Source organism: Homarus americanus, unplaced genomic scaffold (genome assembly GCF_018991925.1).
Source record: "Homarus americanus isolate GMGI-L3 unplaced genomic scaffold, GMGI_Hamer_2.0 scaffold48016, whole genome shotgun sequence".
In the NCBI taxonomy this organism is placed as follows: Eukaryota; Metazoa; Arthropoda; class Malacostraca; order Decapoda; family Nephropidae; genus Homarus; species Homarus americanus.
The window spans coordinates 1319688-1346511 of record NW_024755055.1 but is presented as its reverse complement, the minus strand read 5'-3'; the positions used below and the strand labels follow the sequence as shown (position 1 = coordinate 1346511).

The following is a 26824-nucleotide window of genomic DNA, read 5'->3' as shown; positions in this document are numbered from 1 at the left end:
GTCCCTCTTCACTACTTATTTATAACACTACTGTACTTTTGTTCATATTTACTATTAACATTTATCTAATACCTCACACACACACTTCCACATTCACACACCAACAAGCTGTTGTAAATGACCACGAACCTTTAATCTTGCTTCCTTCAGTTCAGCCACAGCAGCAGTCTCATGTAACTTGGTGGTCATGAGTTCCTCCTCCAGTTTGGCAGCTTCGTTAGACCTGTCCCAGAAGAGGCCGAGCTTTTTGCTGGGTGTGCTGGTCACATCTGGCTTAGCTGCTTCACTCTTATCTCCATGTTGGTCCTAAAGTAAAGGAATTAAAAAGGTTTTATTATCTTTCATCTTCTCATACTTTTTGGGGGGTGGGGTAGTTTAAGGGGAACAGAAACCTTAAAAGAAAATGACTTTGATAGTTAATAAAAATGGTGTAAGACAAGTGTAAAAAGTGACAGTGAAAAGTTCAAGAAAATAAAAATACTGCACACACATTTCTTTGTATCCTTAAATACAAAAATGGAAACAAAAATACAATGGCGCAGGTACACATGCATTTAGGATCCAGTACTTGCCAACAGTGCGTAACAGAGACGTGACCGACCGCCCAAGCGGCTAACGAGCTGATTAATGGCAAAGAGGATAAAAGTAAACTAGTCCTAACTGAAATGCAGACAATTTTTTTTCACATAAATATACTTGCATACTTTAAAAGCTGGAACATGTAATGCTGCCAATTTGTTTGGGCAGTAAACAACAAAGTTCCTGTAGATATATTCATTAGTATCTTTATAGGACTCAATTCATTTATGTCCTCTGTTAAGTAAGATCCAGATTGTGATGGTTAGGTTATGTTGAGTCATTAGAATCAGAGCCATTTAACTGCCTACATTTTTACAGTAAGAAAAATGGTTTACCAGAATTACTATATTTTAGGATGTTTCATGTTAACTTGTACTGCTACTTTTTTATTTTTAATTAAAGAAAATGACACTAGTCTTACCTGCACATGTTTCGTCCAAAGCTGAGTGAGCTCTTGAACTCTGTGCCTGAGATCCTTGAGTGCGAGGTTGGCTTCTGCCTCTCGTAATCGTACAGCGATCAACTCCTCCTGAAGGTGGGCCACTGAGTGCTCTGGAGTAGCTTCCCTTAACTTCTTCTGTTCCTCTTCTAGTTCTTGGATCCTGGCTCGAAGATCACGAATAGTAGCTTCTGCCTCTGCTGTCTTCAGTCTTACCTACAGATATATTTCACATAAGATACTGTATAGACATTATCTTCAAAATATAGACTATTTTTACTACATACTGATTAAGGATCTGGGTTTACAGTTTAAAAATTCCAGTAATTAGTGTTAATTAATGACCTTTAAAATAATTAAAGATATTTAGAATACATATTTAAAAAGTCAATTATGCTGTGCCCATTTTTTAAAATCACCTTTATATACATTTTCTTAAAAATATAGACTACAATAGTTAGTCGCCATCTTGTCCCATAAATATTTGATAATTCATATTCAATAGTAATGTACCGTACTGTACTGTACAAAAGATGTTCAGTCATCCAACCAAAACACAATGCAGTGAGTCACCTACTGAGACATTGGTGTTTGCTTTACTGTCTTGTTCTCAACACTATGATCCTACCCAAGGTTTACACTACAATAAACAGTATTGGGATTACTCTGCCAGAGCTGACCTGAACTAGCTCCTCTTGTAGACATTTAACCAACTCTTCTTTCTGTCTCAATTCTTCCTCTTTGACCATCAGCTCTGCCAGGGATGATTCTCGAGAAGAGCAATTCTGAAAACAAATTGTTCTCATAAGCTGAACATTCATAATACTTACTAAATAAGCAGTATTCTAAGCATCAGTGCTCTTACAAATATGTTTTCTAAAATAACTATCTCAACAATGCTCTTTATTAATGCCTGTAATACTGATACCCGGTAAATGTTAAAAAATATATCTTACTACTTACGTTATTAGTTGCATTTAAGTTCAACTAATCTATTATTGAAAATGATGCACAACCTTCAACATTTCTAAATAAAACAGGAGTCAAAATAATGATAAATGAAGTTGGGAAAATGCTCATCATCAAAACTAGTCAAAATATCCATACACTATAACTCTTTACGTAGCTTCATACTGATCGCTGATTCACTGAAGCTTTTATTAAGATATTGAACGAAGTGACCTTAGGTATGGTTTGCTGGATGAACGAGTAGCCTCAAATACCCCACTTCCTATAATTCTGAAACAATGGCTCAAACCTAACCTGATCTTACCTTCCAATACTAGAGTGAAATTCTATTCTAGTTTATTTATTAACCCTTTGAGTCCTGCAGGATTAAATCATCATCCACAAGGAGTTAAAACTATCATCCACAAAGATTTAAACCAGGATCCACAAAGGGTTAAACTATAATCAAGAAAGGTTTAAATCATCATCCTCAATGAGTTAAAACTATCAACATCCACAAGGGTTTAAACCATCATTCTCAAAGGGTTAAACTATCATCGACATCCACAAAGGTTTAAACCATCATCCGCAAAGAGTTAAACTGTAATTCACAAAGGATTAAATCATTATCCACAAGGGGTTAAAGCATAGTAAAGTAGTTACAGGTATATGTCTAGTCCTAAAACATGATGCCAGAGATCTGAAATATCTTAAAGTACAGTAAAACAGATAACCCAGGGTAGTCGTACCTCCTCGATCATTCCAGTCAGTTTACGGATCTTCTCACGAGCATCCATCAAGTGTTCCATCGTTTCCCCGTCGTGTTGTCTCAATGCAGCCAACTCCCGCTATAAGGAGACAAAAATACATCATTTCCATAGGGTCATCGTATACATGCATTAAATTGTACTAATAAATAAAATATAAAAGCAGTTTGGAATTTTCTTGGGTAAATGTTAATACAGAATTTCAATTGGTTAGTCTATTGTGCAGTGCACTGGTATGTAAGTCTATACAAAACATAGATACAGGTATGAATTGATTTACATAAGGGTTCCATTCTTGAAAAATCTTTTAGACATAAAATTTTCATAAATCAAGTCTCCATAACTTAAAATTCTCACAAATCAAGTCCCCATAACTCAAAATTCTCACAAATCAAGTCTCCATAACTCAATTATTTCACACAGTGCATCATCATCAGTGGAGGAATACCTACACTAAGAACCAGATCAGTTGCGTGTTCCCTAAATCATACCTTAATAGCAAAGTTGTGTTCTGCCTCCTCAGCTCGAGACACCTGGCCCTGGATAAGTCTGTCAGCAAGAGCCGAGGACTCTGCCTCCAAACAGTCTATTCTCTGCCGTAACAGTCTGTTCTCTGTCCGTAGTCTCTGAAACGGGAACAACATTAAGATAAATAATTTACTTCAGTATTTTTTGAAGAAGTACAATTGTTTGCCACTCAGGATGGCCACATGACACCTTAATCTCAAGAGTACAGTTTATCAAGAAGATTATTTATACAGTATAGTACTCATTTCAGTTCCACTTAGTCCTCTTGTTTAAGGTCTCAGAGTACAGTATATATCAAGAGGACAATTTATAGAGTAGTACTTTACTTACTTTCAGTTCCACTAGCTCCTCTTGCTCTTTAGTCTTCATTGCTGTGTATTCCTTCTCCATTTTCTTCATCTTTTTAACATTATATCGTAAGGAGTAAGCTAATGAAAAGTAACCCTCGGGATCTGCTTCAAACTTGGCCGGTAAATCCCGTTGAAAATACTGAAAAAATAAATAAAATAAGTAAAATAAAATAAAAAATTGCCTGGTATATAACTTTCAATCAGTAAGGAATTCCTCTTCATGAAATAGATATACAGTAGGGTGCAATTACATCAGGAAATATGTGAGGGACAATGGAGATGACAAAACAAACTAGCAACACATTTCACGCTAGATTTTTTTTAAATAAACGATGCCCAAACGTGGAAAAGCTAGACAATTACTTGAATGAATGGTAGAGGCAAATGCTTTCTATCCTCTATCAACAACAGTGGCATATAAAAGTATTTTGGGAACTCATAAAACAGGAAAGAATTATAAGCACAGAAGGGGATAAGGAGGTACTGTACCATAAAAGCAACTTGCATACTGTATACGAGGAAGCAAGGGGGGAGATGTAGTACCTGGTATGTATAGGAGCGGTTTATGAGGAAGATATACCCGTAGTAGATAAGGAAGCTTTTGTATGTGTGGGAGTAAGGAAGGAGGGAGCTATAGCATGTGTGGGAGTAAGGAAGGAGGGAGCTATAATGTATGTGGGAGTAGGGAAGGAGGAAGCTGTAGCATGTGTGGGAGTAGGGAAGGATGGAGCTATAATGTATGTGGGAGTAGGGAAGGAGGAAGCTGTAGCATGTGTGGGAGTAAGGAAGGAGGGAGCTATAGCATGTGTGAGAGTAAGGAAAGGAGAGAGAAATACAATAAATATCAGAGAAAGAGAAAGGTGTATTGTGTGAAAATAATTACATCTAATATTCACTTTCTCTCTAAAAAAAAACAAAGCCCACAAGAAAAAGTTAAAATATGCCAAGACAATAATTATCATCACCTTGAGCATTCCCTCCATGTCCATACAAAACAGATCTTCTTTCCCCAGGGTAAGACAAGCCAAAGCCATCCTGAATATGACTTCTAGACCATCCACTAAGAAACAGTCCATTACACGGCACGCAAGAGGCTGAGGCAGCGTGGTGGAGAACAACGTCAGGAACCATGATGAAGCGTACCTGTTAAAAAAAAAAAATTGAGTTGAATTTAATGAAAGAGTAACCCCTCACCCTAAAATGAAAATCTTGCACGCATCTTTACCTACAATCTAAAGTGACGTTCCTCCCTCATTAATTTTATCGAATAACCTAATCGAAAGTGTTGCTGCATCATGTACGCTGCGCCATTCTACGCTGCTATTTCCACGACTTTCTTTGAGGTGTCTGTGCCCATTGATCACCCAAAACAAAAGAGGAAAAAAGGTGAGAATGATAGAGAAATTACCCCTTGTTTCTTCAAGCTTTCTGTACCCATCAATCCACCCTACACAAAGGAGGACAAACAGTGAGGATGATAAACAGAAACATTATTGAATCATCTGACTTACATTGAAGTGTGAAAGCTCTGTGAAGTGAAGTGAGCATGAAGATCCGGCAAGTGTTCCTGAATGAGACACTCCAGCTGGTACATACACAGTCCCAACTCTGCCATGGAGGGTTTGAACATCTCACGCATCCGGTAGTCCTGCATCAGCTTGACTAAGACGGCAAAGGCCTCTTCTTCCGGCATCTGCAAGAATAATAACACCTCAGACACATGAATGCCGTGACAAAGTACAAAATGGCAAAAAGTGCAGGTATGGCAAAACATGGCAAAACATACAAGTATGAATATATATGGCATAAAAACAAGTACAGTATGGCAAAATATGACCCAAAACACAAGTAGGAGTGTCACTTTACCTGCATCAACAGGAGACCAACAATGAACGCAGACCCTTGGCAATAACCAACTTCTCTGTCATGGAGCGAGTAAGCTTTCATTACGTTAAACAGACTCTCTTGTCCCAGACCATCCTTCTCCTTGAAAAAGTCATGCTCGGGGTAAGTGCGAGCGATGTCCCTACGAATAACCTGAAAAACAAATCTAATTAGTATTTTACCATCCAATACCTCCCATCACAACTATTTTACTGTCATTATTGTTTTTATTACTTTTCTAATACTGTAATGCCCCCAAAAATTCCTCTCTCTTAGCATTTGCATTCCAGTGTCCTTAACTTAGATGTGTTATTAAAATTCTTAACTCTTTTAAAATTCTTCATAACAATAAAATAAAATGGAATAAACATGGAAAGTCTGACATGTAATCTAACTGGACTCATTACCATCTCATCACCTCATCTTCTCGGGCTCATCACCATCCTATCACATCACCTCACTCTCCTCACCATCCCATCTCACCTTCTCACCCTCCTCATCATCCCCTCTCCTCACCTTCTCGCAAGCTGATGTTGTTCTGAGGTATTCTGCGTATTTTCCCTTCTCCGGAGAGTTGTGAGCAGAGCAGAGTAGCTGCCAAGTGATCCCTCGGAAATGGTGGGGGATACCCTTCCGCACCAACTCCTGCAAGTGATGAAAAGTATCAGAGGATGTCTGATTGGCTACGTAATGACATAACGGAGATATTCTTGGCTAACTTACACAATGTTTACGATAGTCTATTAACACCTGTATGGGGTCCTCTGTGCTGAGTAAAATTGTCTGGAGTTAGGCAAATAAAATATTAAATGGTGTCCCTGTAGTGAAGGTTTAATATGAGGTCAAAAAAGAAAACGTTAATTTTCTCATTCTGTAACTTCATGGTTTTTGAAGTTAAAGTACTTTTGATAAGCTCACTCTAATGCTTATGATAATTTTTAAGTTTCAACTAAGATCCGACAAGATAGTGGTTTTTATTAACTAATGTTTATGATAGCTATAATTCTCACGTTATCATTAAAGATTCAATTTCACCAGCTATCTGATAAGTGATAAGTGCAACGTTTTATAGTGAAACCTCTTTATAACGGACTTCTCTCTGCATATAATCCGTTAGGTGGGAAGTTTCACATCTAACGGACCCTCGATATAATGGACTTTCCTCTCCACATAGCCCTTTCAAATAGGTTCCATTGTGTGAGGCATAAGAACAACACGCTACAGAGGATAAAGTATCGTCTTACCTTGAGCTGCAAACTCTTCTTCTTGTTCCATGTTTCCCAGTCGTTGACCAGACGTCCCCACAGGCCCCAAAGATCCTCCTCTGGATCCTGTAGCTGCGATCCCCCAGTCGAGCCCCCGCCCGAGGAGCCGCTTGAGCCTCCTGAAGCCACTGAGATCTGTTGGTGGGTCGTATGTCAGTATCATTTTCTCATGGCTAGATTGACTGTAGTCTGTAATGATGGTGGTGACAGAGAGGGAGGGAGGAGGGTGCTGGGAGAATTGGTAGGGGGAAGGGAGGTAGGGAGGAGGGTGTTTGGAGACTGGGTAGGAGGAGATGTGGGGAAGAAGGGTATTTGGAGACTTGGTAGGGGGAGGTGCCTGGAGACTGGGTACAGGGGGAAGGCACTTGGAGACTGGGTAGGGGGGGAAGGTGCTTGTAGATTGGGTAGGGAGGAAGGTCCTTGGAGACTGGGTAGGAGGAGGAGGGTGCTTGGAGACTGGGTAGGGAGGAAGGTGCTTGGAGACTGGGTAGGGAGGAAGATGCTGCTTGGAGACTGGGTAGGGAGGTGCTTGGAGACTGAATACATTCATAAAACAGAACTTCAAAAAAATATCAATTCTCTACATTTTACACCGCAACAAAATCTCTTCCGGGTGTCGACGTGACGTATGTATACCTGTGAGGTGTCCGATGACTTGCGAGAATGGCCAGCACCTGTAGCTGACCCCACCGACTGTGTGGAGAGAGAGTTGAGCGACTTGGAATCCGTCTCGATCAACCTGTGGAAGAGTAACCCATCTATTAGTCAACTGTTATGCAATATATACGAGAGAGATCACCTGAAGATTAATCACCCTAATCTAATCTAACCTGGCTTATTTCACCTGACGATTAATCACCCTAGCACTAACCTAACACTAATTGGGGGATGAGGTCAAGTTAAGTTAGGTTAGGTACAGGTTACTCAAAATCCAACACTTAATACAAAATCGTAATTACAGTAAAAATACAGTGGATTGCAAAAGGTGTTAGCATCATAGTACGTTCCTTAAACTGTAACCTACCTGTGTAATTGTGAATGATTTATACTGTATCTGTAACTTAAAGGCTGTACTGTAACCTAACATCAAGTGGATACAGACATACAGTACAGGCAACATTACAGAGACTGGGTTTTGTAATTCATCCATCTGTAATTCCCTGAGCTAAAGACTACATGAAATTACAGCATCAGCCGAGCCCACCACAGGAAAAAGTACAGTACTGTATTGCTCCTTCAATAACTGGTAACTATGAAGAAATCCTAAGAAATCCCAATAACTGGTAACTACTGTATGAATAAATCCCAAGTAACAATGGTTTTCTATCGATGTTTTTGGTTACATTTATGGCCATGGACACTTCAAAATAGCCAACAACTTCAAAATAGCCACGACAACAAGGATATTCGGGTAAATATTCACGTAAAAGGGGCAAAAGGCGTCAATTGGGAGGGCTTATAATTCACCGTCCAATATGACCGTTCTATGCTCGCCCACGGTACTAAAATATCGTTGTTATTTAACATTTTTTCGTATCATGGAATTGTATCTTTCATTATTTTTAATTGGCGATCCATTACCGTAATTATATACCTTGTTATGACCCTAAATACCTTAGTTATATAGTAGTTAGAGGCAAGTAAATGACGTTATAAGCTATGGGTATATTTTGTCAATGGTTCTAATACTTACGATTCGTTAATACTCGTAATTAAATACTCACCACGACCCAAAAACCATTACCTAGCATTATTACACACAGGAAATTAGGAGCTCTATTACCGGTGCAAATAAGGGCTATTTTACCACGCTCGTGACGCTATTACGCCGGTGCCTTGTCCCAGTTCTTATTTTAACTACCGATTACTATCATATACAGACCATAAACAAAACAAAATAAAGAAAGAAAGGGATAATTTTATTTTATTTTATCAAATCAGAGGTGAGAAATATTCTTGAGTTTTAATTTACAGAAAGATTATACTCGAATGGCGTCAGGGGGTAGTGGTGGAGACAGGGGGTAGTGGTGGAGACAGGAAGTGATGGTGGACAGGAAGTAATGGTGGAGGTACAGGCCAAGACGGGAGGTAATGGTGTAGACGGGAGGTAATAGTGGAGGCCGGGCGAGACACAGGAGGCCACAATACCTCCCAGAGCGGCGAGGTCTAGTGCATATTTACGAGTCGTGACCTTCCCCAGACAGCGTGACCTTATTCCAGGAATCTTAGGTCAACCTCGGGTCATGTAAGGTCAAGCTGAGGTCATATATCAACACTGGTTATAAATGTTTATCAATAAGTCATGTCACTACATAATATCAGGTTAAAATTCATATATCAACTCATGTCAAATCGATATATCAAGGTCATGTTATAGTGAGGTCATATCAAGGTCAATTCGTATTATAGGTCATATACATATATATACATAATAATGGAAGCCCCTCGAAATCGAGGATGGCCGGCCCAAGGGCCACCTAGGCGTGAATTTGTTTAAGGTGTAAAAGCTGTCGCCAATACAACAACCACACCCTGAGTTAACGAGTTGCATGACCCAGTGTCAAGGAATAGTCCGAGAAGACCGGACAACTCGCCAACTGCACTGGCTAACCATTACCCCGGAACACGATCCACAAATCGATTAACATCCAGGTCCCCAATTACTACTGGGTAGACAGAGGCAAATGGCGTAAAGAAACTTACCCATAGTTTCACCCTGTCTGGGGATCGAACCCGGGTCCGCTCACTTGTGAGGCGAGGATGATGCTGCATACATACATACACACACACACACATGCATACTTACTTACATACATACACATACATACATACAAATCATGTCTCCCCAAAACTTGAGGTGCATGACAATGTTGATAACGCATGGCACTGCATACTAACTAACCTCTTCTTCTTCTTCTTCTTCTTCTTCTTCTTCTTCCTCCTCCTCCTCCTCCTCCCCTCTCTCTCCCTCTTCCTTACCGGGAATGCCAAAACGTAGTGGAATATCGATGGCATTTTCCTTGTCATCTTAAGTTAGTCAGTTATGGGAGAATTTTATTATAAGAAGCATTGAGAACCGAGGTCAAGGTAGTTAAGGTCATGGCTCGTTAGTTATGATGTAAGAATATTAACTAAACACCCAGACCTAAAACTGGCGGAAAAATTAACACTGAGACTCTACCTTAACTAGATACGTTCACTTAGCACCACCAGTTAGGAGACAAAATTAACACTGAGACACTACCTTAACTAGATACGTTCACTTAGCACCACCAGTTAGGAGACAAAATTAACACTGAGACACTACCTTAACTAGATACGTTCACACCACTATTATCACCATCATCAATACTATCACAATCACCACTGTCATCATCATCATCATCACTATTACCACCAGTCATCATCACTTTCTAGCCTCACACATTATTATTCACCAAACTAGTATAATATATTTTAAGGTGTTATACATTATTCTCAAGTATCATTTTTATTGGATTATTAGACTCAAAGGGTCGTATATTATAATGCCTCTTGTCGTAATGGGAATGTGTATCACTGAGGAGGGGGAAGGAGAGGAGGGGTTTGTTTACATATGATCGTCCTAAAGTCATAAGTTATCGTTTTGAAGTTGACGAGTGGGGGGAAGGGGTATGAGGCGACGAGTGGGGGGAGGGGTATGAGGCGACGACAGTGGGGAGGGGAGGCGACAGAGTGGGGGATGGAGATAGAAGGTGGAAGGATGGCAGAAGGTGGAGGGGTGAAAGAGTGGTTACAGGATGTGGGTGGAGGAGGGTAGAGAAAGGAGTAACATGAGTGAGAAGAAAGATTCGTTTATTTTCTGTATGACCTCAACAGAACTCCTATAACAAAACCTAACGCGATTATAGTTCTAGACACTATAGGTTACCAGGGAGAAGATAAGTATAGTCGATTATATTGGATTATAGTTAATATAGATCTAGAAATGTGGTCCAGGGATCCCACACATATATGACTCGACTATGAAAGGTATGGAGATGTGTGTAGGTTTGGAGACAGGTGTGGAGTCATGTATAGCAGGGATGGGGCATTTTTCAGGTGTGTGTGTGTGTGTTATTGGAAGCAGGTACATGTGTTTGGGATCATGGACAGGTGTGGGGGCAAGTAGAACAGGTGTGGGAGCCCTGGGCCGGGGGGAGACAGTGAGAACCGCACCAGTTCTTGCCCCACACGAGGACCTCAGCTATCAGACTCCTGCGTCGTTCCCCGCTGGCCCTGGGTCTGTCCTCCCCGCTCTTGCGCCGCACATGACCAGTTGGGGCGCTCAAGTAAGTGTTCTGGGTAGTTCCATGGGCGGCGGGGGAGGAGGAGGCGGCGGCAACAGCTTGGCTGAAGAAGTCGTGGGCGCCTGACACCACCACCTGGGAGAGGGACCTTTGAGCTCGGGGACGCGACGCATAGCCCCCAAACATACCAAAGGCGTCGTCATCGTCGCTGTTGTTAGTGTCCATCCTACTCCTGCAGGATGTCTCGGCCGCCTCCTGGTGGGTGAGGCCCCCAGCAGCACCACCATGAATGGGCGTCAGGATCCAACGACGTGGAGATCCAGAAGGGGCATGTGTGGCGGGGCGAGGAGTGTGGTGACGGCAGGAGCAGTAAGGTCCAGCAGGAGGCGGTGGTGGTCACTAGCGGAGGTGAGCCGGAAGACGGGCATCACCAGCTGCTGCCAAAGTCTCACTGAGCCTTACTTCCTTCACCAACCGGCCAATGGCAGCGCTCCTTCTTACCCTCTTCTCAAGTACACTACAACACTACACCTCTAGTATCAACAATGACGCTTCACCTAGAGTTTCTCACGTGCACCACCTGAAACTACTTCAATAAAAGGAAACAATAATGTAAACAGAGCAATGAACCGTGGTGCTCGTAAACGATAATAAGCGTTCGGCCACTTAGATAAAAAATTAAAATAGAGACTTCTTCAACGACTTGGTTAAACCCTAAGAGGATGAAGGTTTATCTCATCATCCTCATCCTTAAACCATCATCCTATTAAACCATCGTCCTGCTAAGCCATCGTCCTCTATGATTTAAACTTCGATCAATATAAAAGATTCCGTGACGCTATTGTGCAGCCAATCAGAAATGGGGTAAGATGACGTCATAATCAGGTGGCACACTACAACCAATCGCAAATGGGGTAAGATGACGTCATAATCAGGTGGCACACTACAACCAATCGCAAATGGGGTAAGATGACGTCATAATCAGCTGGCACACTACAACCAATCGCAAATGGGGCAAGATGACGTCATAATCAGCTGGCACAGTGCAACCAATCAGGAACTCCTACAGGTGGACACAAACCAGACCTCGACTCCTCCCTCTCTCTATCTCCCCTAACTCTCTCCCCCCCTTTCTCTCCCCCTCCCTCCCTCACTACACCTACACATTCCCAATTAATACGTACAATTTCATCTAACTTCAATATTTGTCTCCAATTCCGGTATAGAAGTCAGTCAGGCCTCTGACTAGAGCCAGGACTTTGGAGAGTAACCAGGATAAGGGGAAGGGGGTGATGAGGGGAGGGAGGAAGGGAGTGATGAAGAGAGGTGGTTCGTGAGTGTGGGAGTTAAGTTACACAATAATCCCAGCAAGTACGGTCACACACACACACACACACACACGCACACACACACACACACACACACACACACACACCTCTCACGTATTAGTGGTGTGGTGAAGGGGTCTGTCTCATACCACATCTACCACCATACCACACCCTACCCACCCACCACCCTACCACACCCCCACCACCACTACCCACCCCCTACAGGCAGACAGAAATGGACGGTGAATCACAGCAAGACTGAAGCATTTGATGTTCATACTGTACAGGCTACCTCCCTCCTGCCCCCGTCCCTTCCCTCACCCTGACCCTCCTCCCTCCTCCGTCCCTCCCTCCAGTACTACCGCCTGTTGATAGTGTGTGTGTGTGTGTGTGTGCGTGCGTGTGTGTGTGTGTGTGTGTGTGTGTGTTTATCCCTCCACGTGGCCAAAATACCTTCCCTCCACTTACCCTCCCTGAAACGTCCTTCCCTCCCTCCACATCTTCCTCTCCCTTCTCCTCCATCCTTCCCTCCACCAATCACAGCTCCTTTAGACTCCCGTGCACTTTCACCTACATGGGCGTGGGCGTGCGGGGTGAGGGCGTGGGGGTAGGAGGGTTATGTGGAACACGAAGACCAGAGTGTAGGCTGAACAACCTCGCCTACACACCTCTACACGTCTTACCTCACCTCACCTCACCTCACCTCACCTCACCTCACCTCTCCTCTCCTCACCTACGGACATCAATAGTTCCTTGTTGTACTAGAGTGATGTAACTCCACCATACTTGAGTGTCCACTAGTAGTGTTCTCCTCCTTGAGTGTGACGCCCTCGAGTGGAACCTGTTGAGTGCCGGATGCTCAGGTAAGAGTGACGGACGATCACCTCAGGTAGCTATGACGAAACACAACCCTGGATGCTCATTGGTTAGATTTTTGAGGACCACCGTGACGTCAACACACTCCTCCTCGGTGATAGGTTAGGGGGTTTAAACCGAGAGCCAATCGCAATGCACTCACTTGTGACGTCAACGCAACAATGCATGTTGATAAGCTGTCTTGGGAAACCGACAGCCAATCACGATGCACTTAACCTTGTGACATCAACATGGCCTTGCAAGTTGATAGGCTATGTCTTGGCAATAACAGCCACTCAGGAAACACTTAGACCCGTGACGTCATCCCAGTCTTGTTTACTTATAGGCTGTGACTTAAAACCATCAACCAATCAGAACTCGTAAAAAAATCCGTAACTCCCAATCTAAACTCACCAATCACATACTATGGCTGTCTACACCTATACGATAGATACAGTAGATAGATAGATACAGTAGATAGATAGGTACAGTAGATAGATAGGTACAGTATATAGGACAGGTACAGGTATATAGGAGTGGTTAGGTTAGGTTAGCCAGGAGGAAAATACTGGCCACTGATAACAGATACACGGATTCATTCTGTTGACTACAATAGTTTTTCGATAATTGAAAATAACAGAAGATAAACTAACAATGGGGGTCACAGCATCACTAAACGTCAGGACACACGCACACTAACGAACACACGCAAACGCACACACGCAAAATAGTTAAGGGAAGAATCTTACAACTTCGGTTTTATCTCAAGTTCGGTTTATCTCAAGTTCAGTTTATCTCAAGTTCGGTTTATCTCAAGCTCAGTTTATCTCAAGTTCGGTTTATCTCAAGTTCAGTTTATCTCAAGTTCGGTTTATCTCAAGTTCAGTTTATCTCAAGTTCGGTTTATCTCACGTCAACATCCTTCCTCCCTCGCCACAACCTATACCAACCTCTCCCCTCTGTTGTTGTTCAAGGGAGGGAGAGGGTAAGGAAGGAAGGAAGAGGAGAAAAAAGTAGGAATAAGGAGAAGGGAGGATGAAGAAGAGGTAAAAAGAGGAAGAAGAAGAGGAGGTCCTTAATGCTCCCTGACCCAGCTTCACCCCCCCCCCCTAAGCAGAGGTTAATATATGATGGCTCCAAAATACTGTTTAAGTGTAGTTAAGACTCCTGAGGCTGTACCCTGACCACCGAGAGTCTTACTGTGACACACACACACACACACACACACACACACACACACACACACACACACACACACACACACACACACACACACACACACACACACACACACACACACACACACACACACACACAGAGTTAAGGGAACAATAAAAAAAAATGAATCACGAATAATTACTCTCTCTCTCTCTCTCTCTCTCTCTCTCATGTCTATTAAAGGTCAATGTTGTTTACGTCGCACCACGCCTACGACGCCAAACCCCGCTATTAACAACCCACACCTTTGTTTACGTAATAAATCACACGTGGCACTTAGGTCTGGCAATGCCCAGTCAAGGAAGAGTGAAATAATACCCACGAGAGGAAGGAGGAGTGGATGTGTAGTTGTGGGTATTGTGGGTAGGGGCCTGTGTGTGGGTGTACAGGGTGGTGATGGGTAGCGATGGGGCATGGGTGTGAGTATGAACATGGGTTACGAGCATATACTGTAGGCATGGGTTATGGAAGCTCCTACGCCCCTTTAAAACCACTCCACCCACCCTCCCTCCCTCCCACCCAGGCAACTTATCCCCCAGACAAGTGAACAAATATACATACAGACGCCTGCTGATGCATACAATACTTAGTGATAAGGAGATGCTTCGAAAACATACTCCACTTACCGACGAGATACGTAGCAAAATATACATACATACATACATACATACATACATACATACATACATACATACATACAGTACATACATACCAGTGTATCTTTACATGTATATTCTATGTACAAGAAGAAGGTATATGCAGAGTTCTTGGTGGGGTGGGTAAGGTCAGGTCAGGTCAGGTAAAGTCAGGTAAGGTAAGGTCAGGTCTGGTAAGGTTAGGTCAGGTCAGGTAAGGTTAGGTTAGGTTAGGTTCACATCACCTACACACACTCCTCTCCCTCTCATTATCGCCACACTTTCACCTGGCTGGACTAGAGGGTACTGGCAGGTATCACCACACAGGTAACACCACTTCCGTATATGGTGATCTAAGACACACTACTCACCATGTCTCCCTTTCTCTCCGCCTCACCGAAAAATGTCCCAAGGTAAATTTTTCTCGTAATTGGTGATGTAAAGGTTAATTGTCCTTCTAACTGGTGATTCAAGCTAAATTGTCCTCTTAACTGGTGATATAAAGCGAAATTTTCCTCCTAACTGGTGATATAAAGCTAAATTTTCCTCCCAGGGGCCACAGTTAAGCTCAGACGTAGAAAACTAGCCTGTGTGTGTGAGGGTCAGACCACTTGTCCTCCAGCACCTCCATCTTAAGGTTGAGAGCCCCCTCCGAGGTCCTCCTTCACAATTGTCGAGGTGTAAGGTTCTCCTCGTCGCCACAGGTCTCTCTCTCTCTCTCTCTCTCTCTCTCTCTCTCTCTCTCTCTCTCTCTCTCGTAACTGGAGGTAGACGAAGCTCCTAACTGGATCACTTTTAGCTACCAAGATGGATTCTCAAATATTCGTAAGGGTAAATTTACTCGTAGCCTAACCATAACCTAACCTAACCTAGCCATAACCTAACCATAACCTAACCATAACCTAACCTAACCAAACCATAACCTTACCTTACCTAACCTACGATAAAAAATGGACTCTGTAATTAATGTGGCGTTGAAATCCAAGTAATGTGGCGTTGAAATTCTAGAGACTGTACCGCACCTATCATCACCCCCCCCCCTCTCCCCCTCTCCAGGACCCGAGGCATAAAACTCCCTATAATTAAAGAGAATCCGATCCTACGTGTGGTAAGGATCTACTGGCGTCCATAAAATCCTTCAGTGCCTCCTTCACCCATCCTACTCAGGTTACGTGTTGCTGTCTGTGTTGAGGGGATCCTTCTGCCGCCCACACGCCCGTACGCCCACACATGCTCGCCCGCCCGTCCGTTTGTGACTTAACCACTTGTCGTTTTTTTTGTTTTGTTTATTCTGCCACTGTCTAGAGTCCCCATTATGTCTGTCTGTCTGTCTGTCTGTCTGTCTCTACATCACGACATGGGTCCTCTCTCTCTCTCTCTCTCTCTCTCTCTCTCTCTCTCTCTCTCTCTCTCATGCCATTTGGTCCTATCCTCTGTACCTACCTACCACCCCCCAACACCATACACCACTTTGCGGTGATAGACAACTCCAGCTGTCTGGCTTAACCTCGTTGATAAGCTCTCTCTCTCTCTCTCTCTCTCTCTCTCTCTGTGGCTTCCCAGTCTATCTGGCAGGTGAACCTGGTGGCCAGTTGATTAAAATAGACTTGGTAGCAATCGTGTGCCAGTATGTTTAATTGTGTCTTGAGTGTGTGTGAGTGTGTTGGGTGTGTAGGTATGTTGAGGTGTGTAGTGTCTTAGTGGTGGTGAGTGTGTGAATGTTTGGTGAGTGGGTGGAGTGTGAGGTCTCGTGGGAGTAGTGGGAGTGGGTCGTGGGGTAGTGGGGAGTGGGTCGTGGGGTGAGTGGAGTGGTTCGTGGGAGGTAGTGGAGTGGAGTCGTGGAGTGGGTCAGCAAGGGTAGTGGTGGGTCGTGGGGAGTGGTGAGTGGGTCGTGGGTAGTGGAGTGGGTCGTGGGGTGATTGAGTGGTCGTGGGGTGGTGGGAGTGGGTCGTGGGGTGGTGAGTGGGTCAAATGAGGAGTAGTGGAGTGGGTCGTGGGGTAGTGGAGTGGGTCGTGGGGTAGTGGAGTGGGTCGTGGGGTAGTGGAGTGGGTCGTGGGGTAGTGGAGTGGGTCGTGGGGTAGTGGAGTGGGTCGTGGGGTAGTGTAAGTAGCCTGACATACCCACCACTTCCTCCTACACCTTCCTAACGCTGACTCACCCGGCCAGCTAGTCAGCCACTCCTGCCACCCACACCTCCCTGGCTCCTCCCAGCCCAACCTCACCCTCCTAGGCCCAACCTCACTAGGAATTGTCTCCCTCACTACCCCACCCCACCTAACCTCACCCTCCTAGGCCCAACCTCACTGCCCCACCCCGTCTAACCTCAACCAACCCCACCCGAATCTCACCCAAGCTGATACATACATATACACACATGGATACAAACATACACACACCGAACATAATTATACACATGCATACATACATACATACATACATTGCCCTGACCTGCTTCCACACACGTTTGCTGTCGTCGCAACGTGAAAATAGTAATGGCAACATCAGTAGACGTGTCTCTTGCAACATTAGCAACATTAGTATGAGGAGGAGGAGGAGGAGGATATCAACTGGAGCAAGAAGGGAAGGAGGTCGAAGAAGAATAGGAGGAGAAGAGGAAGAAGCAGAAGAGGAGGAAGAAGAGATGGAGGTATGCGGACCACGTCATCAGTTTGAGAGGTGAGTGGAATGTGTGAAAAGGAGGCGCCCCTACCATTAGCCCATCGTCAGGCAGGTGTTTTCTCCCTCCCTTACTCCGTCTACTTAAATCACTTTACCATTACGTCTCCTTCTCTCACTTATAAACTCATTCTACTTATCTCCTCCACTTTATTTAATTTTTACCTGAATATAAATCCGGTAAGTACGAACGCTTAACACCACAACACAAGCAAAAGTATAGATGAAATAAGATGAGCTCGTAAAAAAACAAAACAATCATCTTCCTTATACTTGTGATCGTCTTTTGTTTTCTCGCTTCTATATATTCCCAGTGACACGATGTACCGGTTCAGTCACGCCTACTTGATTCAGGAGCGAAGTCTACAATTTGGTTCTGGAAAAATACGTAAATAATTAAGGTTTATTCACGCTAGGAAAATTCGAGTTTATAAAGGTTTCTAATATAGGATTAGTTCACAGCTTGAGATAAACATTGTGGCGCCGTTTAGTGTGTGTGTGCGGGCGCGCGAGGCCTCCAGGCACCAATGAGAAGAGAATTCTCGACAGGTCACCGCCCTCACACACATACACACTTTTACAACACACTAAATCCGGTCTTATACACACTTACAACCCGTTAAATCCTCTCTCACACACACGCCACTAAGACCTCTCACTTCCTTCACTGACCCACGTCCTTGTCTCACCTGGCCGCCCATTCATAACACCGCCAAGGACAACACAGGTGGGCCAGGTAGGATGTCTTTGAAGGAGTGAAGGATAGAATAACTCCTTCGTTCGATAATTGGTGGAAAATAATGTAAATTTTATATATAATCAACAAAAACACTGAACAAATAAACATTACTCTTGGGAAATTCTAATGATAATAATAAGCAAAGGAGGAAAATTAAGAAAAAATTATAGTCATGATGGAAACTAAACGTCAATGACACACCTGAGCCATTAATACTATACAGGTGTGAGGCAGGTGTATAATTAATAATAGACAGATGTGGGACAGATGTACAATTAACACATCTACGAGGACAAGTTCTTCTGATCACAGGGAAAAAAACGAGTTCCACCAATCTTAATTTGCACTCCCTCGTGAGACGTAGAGTGAGGGGGCGATATGGTAGAGGTGTATAAATGGAAGTCAGGGCTAAACAAAGGTATGCTCAAACTATCCAACCAGGAGCGAGATAGGTAAATATTAGTATGGAAATAGAGAAATGGATGACTGGAACAAGTTACCAAACATCATCATTAACTCTAATACGCTAGACAGCTTCAAACATAGATGGATAAATGAGCGATAGGGGTTGGGTGTAAACGGGACTGCCCAGTATGAGTCAATAGGCCCACTGCAGTTTCCTCCATTCTTATGTTCCTTATCCACGATCGTATCAAACTAAGGTACAACAGGACGCCCATACAGTCTCTTACCCACTCATCCACAACACCTGGACGCTAGCTACCTGTATTTTGTTCACCCCCACCCGGTTTTTCCTGATTACACCGCCAAGGTTGTTTTGGGTGAGAGTTAAACACACTTCCTTGGGTCTATTAATTCTCTGAGAGTTCTATTATGTTGGTGAATCTGTTTAACTTATCCAAGGTAGAGTCTCAGTGTTAATTTTGTCTCCTAATTGATTAAGGTAGAGTCACAGTGTAATTCTGACACCATAACATTAATTTCTACCATACGTTAACTCTCTCTCTCTCTCTTTCTCTCTCTCTCAACAGAACAATTTACCCTACAAACCACAGTCAGCCCAGACCTAGTTTTTCACCTAAGTCACCGGAGGAAACATTGGCGAGTTACAAGGACGCTCAAGAGGATATGTTCCACTTAAGACAATAGAAGTGATCGTCAGGATGTTCCTTTATTTAGAAGCTGTGAAGAGATGCTGTGTGTTTATATAAGGAGACAGACACACAGACGAACGCAGGCTCGATAAGGTGGCCATTGCAACACGGAACAATAATTGGTACAGGTGTGGGACTTCCTTACCTGTGTCTACCTGATGTACACATATTCACACATACATATATACGTACACATATATACATTTGTCCCCATTTGTCCCTCCCTCCTCCCCAAGCCCACTAAAGATATACATCACTGAGTCCCTGAGGACACACACACACACACACACACACACACACACACACACACACACACACACACACACACACACACACACACACACACACACACACACACACACACACACACACACACACACACACACACACACACACACACACACACACACACACACACACACACACACACACACACACACACACACACACACACACACACACACACACACACACACACACACACACACACACACACACACACACACACACACACACACACACACACACACACACACACACACACACACACACACACACACACACACACACACACACACACACACACACACACACACACACACACACACACACACACACACACACACACACACACACACACACACACACACACACACACACACACACACACACACACATGAAGCCCACAGAGACGAGTGTGGCATGGGTCTCTGCCTGACTCTATGAAGCAGGGTAGTCCTTATGGCCCATCTAAGGAGGAGATGGGAGAGGCTGAAGCAAGGAGGGTTTTGACAAGGATGGGACAGGAGAGGGAGAATATGCAGAAGGAGAAAGTCTGTCAGGTAATGTTGAGAGATCATTCACCCCATTCTCTCTCTCTCTCTCTCCTCTCCCATCTTCTGTGGTCTGGTTTTTTCACTTTTTTATCATATTTCTCCTTCTCTCTCTTTTCCATTCCTCTCTCCACCTCCATTCCTCTCTCTCCAACCATTTGTCTCTCTGCCACTTCAGCCATCTGTCTTAATCCCCCACCTCCCAACACCTGCCCCCTCATTACCTGTCTCTCTCTCCCTCTCTCCCTTCAAGCATTCTACTCTCATACTCCCCTCCAGCCACCCCCCTCCCCCTCCCAGACACCCACAAAATAACGCTGGTGGTTTGGCTGACAAAAGACATTGGTGGGCGTGGTTTGGAGGCGCTAAGGGGTGTGGCTTAAGGCTGTCTACCGAACACCTTCACTACATTGTTCACGTCACACCTCTCACTGCCCTCTCCACTCCCACTCCACCACCACCACTCCACTATCATCACTTACCACCCCTTCTCCACCACCATACTACCACTCACTGCTCCCTCTCCATCACCACCACTCCACTATCATCACTTACCACCCCTTCTCCACCACCATACTACCACTCACTGCTCCCTCTCCATCACCACCACTCCTCCAATTGAAAGAGATGAAGAGAGGGATGGAGAAATGAGACACACACACACACACACACACACACACACACACACACACACACACACACACACACACACAATAACCATAACATCACCACTATAACAGTAACAATACGTACACAGAACACAATAACACTTCACACACAATAACACAAACTGCTCCCAGAGTCATAACAATAGCCACATCTTTAATCATTTGCATTTTAGCTAAAGGGTTAGGATACGATAGCCTTACGCTAGCAGGGTTGGAAGTCATGATTACGATAGCCTTCGCATATTTAGGGGTCATGTTTACGATAGTCTTAGCAGGATTTACAGGTCATGATTACGATAGCCTTAGCATAGTTAGGGGTCATGATTACGATACCCTTAGCATAGTTAGGGGTCATGATTACTGCCTCAGTAAATCACAAGTTATAACAGTCAAGACATATTGCAATAACACTACCGCAGATCACAAAAAAATATTACAAATCACAAGATACCAAGTAATAATGCTCAATAATTACGCAATAACGACAATGGACAATGATGCAATAACAATAACGGATAAATAACAATCACAACAATAACATTTGCGTCGGAGGGAATGTTGATCTGACATTTCCGGCGGCAGGTAAATGTCAGACAGCCGTGTGCGTGTGTGTGTGTGTGTGTGTGTGTGTGTGTGTCTAAACATTCACTCTCACTAATGTACACAAACATTCAACATTACTTCAACATACAAAAATAGACCCCATCTTATTAGGCCCCTTATCGTGATAGGTTAGGTTAGGGGCCTATTACAACTGGGGCCCATAAAGACTGGCATCTATTAGAACTGGTGGGCCCATCAGGACTAGGGGCCTATTAAGACTTGGGGGCCTATTAAGACTTGGGGGGGTGGGGCTATTAAGACTTGGGGGCCCCATTGGCACTGGAGCCTATTGAGGCCTATTAAAACGAAGACCAATTAGGAAACGTACCCCAATTATCCTACAACAACAACAACAACAACAACAACAGCAACAACAACAACAACAACAGCAACAATAAATAAATAACAACAACAACAACAACAACAACAACAACAACAACAACAACAACAACAACAACAACAACAACAACAACAACAACAACAACAACAACAACAGCAGCAACAACAACAATAAACAACTTAGTATTCACAATACACTCAAAACATATCAATATTCAACACATGAAATATTACAGCGTTCAAAATTACGAAAAAAATAGCCCTAGTTTCCTATTTTTCTGCTATTAATTTCACAATATATATTTCTAAATATCAATAGCATCACTAGCATCACACACATACACACGCACGGTATATTATTTTCCCAGAGTAACACTGCTAGTTGCTATTAATATTCACTTCATTCAATTGTAACTTTACAAATTCACAACTTTCCAAACTGATTATAGTATTTGTTTGTTATTTTAATTCACATCACCCACGGAACTTATAAAAATCTCACTAATAGCACAACGCACTATTTTTCTCTTTTTTCAAATAGGAGATAACATTTCTTTCCTATTTGATTTAAAAAAACGTATTAAAACACTAGTAAACTATATAAACTAGCATATATGGCTATTTTTCTATATTTTTTCAATCTAGTAATAGCAATGTCAGAATGCTAGTTACAACACACACATTCACTACAGTTCCAGGAAGTGGTATGGACGCACAAGGAACACTACCCACTAGCCTCTCCAACTCGTTATAGCTATTAATCACCCCGTGGAGAGCCCTTAGCTAGTAGAATAGGTGGATAACTAACGGGAAGGACGCACTAGACACCACCACTCACTAGCCTCAACTAGCAAACCAGCTGGAGTCGACATGAGAGCTGGCTGGTTGGTGTTGGTAGTGTAGACGTCAAACCAGATCCTCCTGACTCTCTCTCTCGTTTCAAACACTTTCCAAAACACTTCGTCCTGGTCGCTAACACAATCTTACACTCACACCCTTGACACTTAAGTCTAAAAAAACACTTAAAATTACCAAGTGTATCATTCATTTTATCTTTTGTTTTCGATCGGGATTAATAATGAGTTTTGTGATAAATTTGTGTGATTTTTTTAGATGAGTCATCCCTTAAAATTGGAATGAGAAAGTGGTGGTTTTTTTTTTTTATCAGTTATTTCACGTTTATATCCACATGCGGGTTGCCTCCTGTCTTTGAACGTGATGTAGACATGACTTATGCTTATGAACAACAGTGACAAAACTACTGTGATTATTTCATTCACTGCCACACTGTATAATAACCAAATACACGATTCTCATCACCCTTAAAACAAAACCAACACACGTACACTCAAACCCACACACCGACAATGCCATGCGATCTGTTAAATTAATACAGGGAAAAATTCGCCCTATATAAACATTCGCGAAAGTAAGAAACCCGCAAAAAATGACTGAACAGTGACCCACCCAGGAACAGGTTGCCAGACGCCGCCAGATATGATGAGGCTGTGATGTTCTGCCTTTATTAGGGGAAGGCATTTCAGGCCAATTGGTTCGGAGAGCAAATGTTATGTCCCGTTAGTTAGTTAGTTAGTTAGTTGGTAGTTAGTCAGGTAGGTAGTTAGTTAGTAATTATTCAAGTTAACTTAACCTAACCCCACCAATTACCATTCCGGTGTTTTAATCAACAGGTGAAATAAACTAGAGGTGTCTAATCTTCACGTGAACCAACATGACACGGAGCTACAATACACAGACAAGGAGTGACAGACAGACAGACAGACAAGGAGTGACAGACAGACACAGACAAGGAGTGACAGACAGACAGACAGACAAGGAGTGACAGACAGACAGACAGACAAGGAGTGACAGACAGACAGACAGACAGACAGACAGACAGACAGACAGACAGACAAGGAGTGAGACAGACAGACAGACAGACAGACAGACAGTAAAACCCTGACCGTTGTTACTATCAGGCGTGACGAGAGACGTGAGTGACGTGACCTATCCATAACTGTCACACGTCACAGCCAGAGATAACGTTGTGTGTGTGTGTGTGTGTGTGTGTGTGTGTGTGTGTGTGTGTGTGTGTGTGTGTGTGTGTGTGTGTGTGTTAATACGTCTTACATACAAGTCACCATACACACACACACCATACATGATACACAAGGAACTTACCATACACTATACACCAGTCACCATAAATTATACACCATCAACGTCACTTTACATAATACACTATATAAACACTATTGTCTATACTCACCATACAGGAACCACCCAAACGTCACCATATTTGGCTATTAGGCTTTATACTCACTACACATCTCACCATACCTCACCATACACCATCAAGTTCACTCACCTGTAAATAAAAGAAAAAACAAAATATTAAAATCTTGGTTATTTACATATTTTGTTCACAATTTACAAGCTCTTTTACACAGTTTATTATACGTGGTACCTGTAAATTAGTGATGATTGGTTAATTATTACTGTATTCATCTATTTTAACCCCCCCCCAACCCACACGCCCACACAAAACCCCCTCACCATTCACCCACACATCTCCCTTCCCCATTTACCTATGCACATCCACCCACACCCCTCTCCATCTATCCACACCCCCTCTCCCCCCACTATAACATCAACAGTAACCACAATAAAACAACACTGTTATTTCTCCCCTCCTCTCAGATAGCGAAGGTGGGGGGGAGGGGAGGGGGGTGTACGACTCTAGGGTTCCTACCGTCGAGGGGGGGTACTGTTATTAAAGACGACCTCCACGACCTCTAGTTCTCTACTATACGACTTCCACGACCCCTACCATACTACCACGACCTCTACCACCACTATCATGTAGGGGTCGTCTCAGGTTAAGTCATGGTAGATGGTAGTTTCAAGTGGTGATGTGGTGTAGCAGGTGTAGTGTGGTATAAGTACGTGTAGCAGGTGTGGTAGGTGGACAGGTGTAGGTATGGTTAGGTATAGTGTGGTCTAACAGGTGTAGGTGTGGTGTAGCAGGTGTGGTGTGGTATAAGTACGTGTAGCAGGTGTGGTAGGTGGACAGGTGTAGGTAAGGTTAGGTATAGTGTGGTGTAACAGGTGTAGGTGTGGTGTAGCAGGTGTAGTGTGGTATAAGTACGTGTAGCAGGTGTGGTAGGTGGACAGGTGTAGGTATGGTTCGGTATAGTGTGGTCTAACAGGTGTAGGTGTGGTGTAGCAGGTATGGGAGTGGTGTGGTTGGGGAGGCAAGGACAAGGTAGACAGGTGTGTTGAGTATGCAGGTTGTAAACGTTCTCAGGTCATGAATAAAACAATATAATGTTCTTAGCTGGTACACACTTTACCTCCCCCCTCCCTCCCCTCTCCCCCTTCCCTCCCTCCTCTCCCCTCCCTCTCCCCCCTTCCCCCCCCTTCTCTTCCCCCTCTGCCCCCCTCCCTCCCTCCCCTCACACACAACACCTGGACCTCCTCCTCGGCAGCTTCTCCTCCCTCCTCCTCTTCCTCCTCCTCCTCTTCCTCCTCCTCCTGGTTCCGTCTCTTCTTCCTTCCTTTATTAGTTGTTTTCCTCCTGTTTCCTTCTTCTTCCTCCCGTCTTTTATTCTCTTTTTCTTTCTCTTCCTCCTTCCTTAGTCCCTCTCCCCACAATCCCAAAACCACCCCACCCCCGCCTACACACACCCACACCCCCGCCTACACACCCACACCTCCGCCCACACCCACACCGTTTAGACTATCCCAGCACTTGTTCCCTTCCTCTCTCCCCCTTCCACACCCCTCCTCCTACCTTCCCTCCCCTTAGACCCCTCATAACCTCCTCCCCCTTCCCTTACCTTACCCACACCCCTTTCCCTTCCTTCCCTTCCCACCCACAGGAACAGAACTGCCACTCTCTCACTTTCTTTCACTTCAGAGCAAAACTTTCGAAAAAATAATCTGGCAACTCTGTCGGAAAATTTAAAATCTCGTTTCTGTCTAAAAGTTGTGATTATTTTCTGATGTTGTGGTGATTTAAAAATTGTTGTAAAAGTTGTGATAATTAATTTACCTGTTGTGAAGTCATTAGGTTAAGTAAATATACAAATTAATTGATAAATAAGTACATAAAATACACAAATAAAATATATAAAATACATGAAAATAAAAATAAAAATATAACAAAAATACAGGAAAAATAAAAATAAATTCTTATATACGAAAATAAACAAAAAATTTCTATAAACAAACAAATGAATAAATTAAACAAACGCCAAACCATTATACCAAATACTTCTGAGGTAAATTTAATCTCCAAATACCTTCCATGACCCAAAACTACACAAACTTTGGGTCAAGGGAGAAAATATAATGAAAAAAAAATAGTGAAAAACTTTTTAAAATTTTCTCCAGAAAGTTTAGTTTAGTTTTTTCATGAGAGAAAGTTGGTGATGAGTTGTGGTGAGTGGGAATGGTCAAATGGGCCCTGTCCTAATGGGCCCCAGATCTAATGGGCCCTAGTTCTAATGGGCCCCAGTTCTAATGGGTTCCACTTCTAATGGGCCCCAGGTCTAATGGGCCCTAGTTCTAATGAATTCCACTTCTAATGACCCCAGATCTAATGGGCCCCAGTTCTAATGGGGGTGGGAAGGAAGGAGGGTGGTGGGGAGGGAGAGGGTGGTGGGGAGGAAATGTGTGGGGAGGAAGTGTGGGTGGTGTGGGTGGGATGGGGAGGAAGTGTGGTGGATGGGGAGGGAAGGTAAGATGGGGAGGGGGCGTGGCAGGGGAGGAATTGTGGGTGGTA

General features: G+C 43.4%; 1 protein-coding gene across 9 annotated transcripts in view; it reads right to left on the bottom strand.

Moving 5' to 3' along the window:
- The window catches only part of LOC121856162 (ecotropic viral integration site 5 ortholog-like), a 92395-nt gene that overhangs the window by 8098 nt on the left and 57473 nt on the right, over positions 1-26824 (bottom strand). For 8 of the 9 annotated variants that reach the window (XM_042351487.1, XM_042351488.1, XM_042351481.1 and 5 more), the window contains 12 exons: positions 7397-7499; positions 6740-6895; positions 6012-6140; positions 5478-5648; positions 5123-5304; positions 4577-4754; positions 3592-3750; positions 3225-3359; positions 2716-2814; positions 1699-1803; positions 1001-1234; positions 130-306 (listed from right to left, as the gene is read on the bottom strand). In XM_042351487.1, coding sequence (XP_042207421.1) covers positions 130-306; positions 1001-1234; positions 1699-1803; positions 2716-2814; positions 3225-3359; positions 3592-3750; positions 4577-4754; positions 5123-5304; positions 5478-5648; positions 6012-6140; positions 6740-6895; positions 7397-7499 — 1828 coding nt within the window. Of the gene's footprint in view, positions 1-129; positions 307-1000; positions 1235-1698; positions 1804-2715; positions 2815-3224; positions 3360-3591; positions 3751-4576; positions 4755-5122; positions 5305-5477; positions 5649-6011; positions 6141-6739; positions 6896-7396; positions 7500-10957; positions 11613-26824 lie in introns of those variants that run through there. The other variant, XM_042351482.1, reaches the window with a different exon arrangement.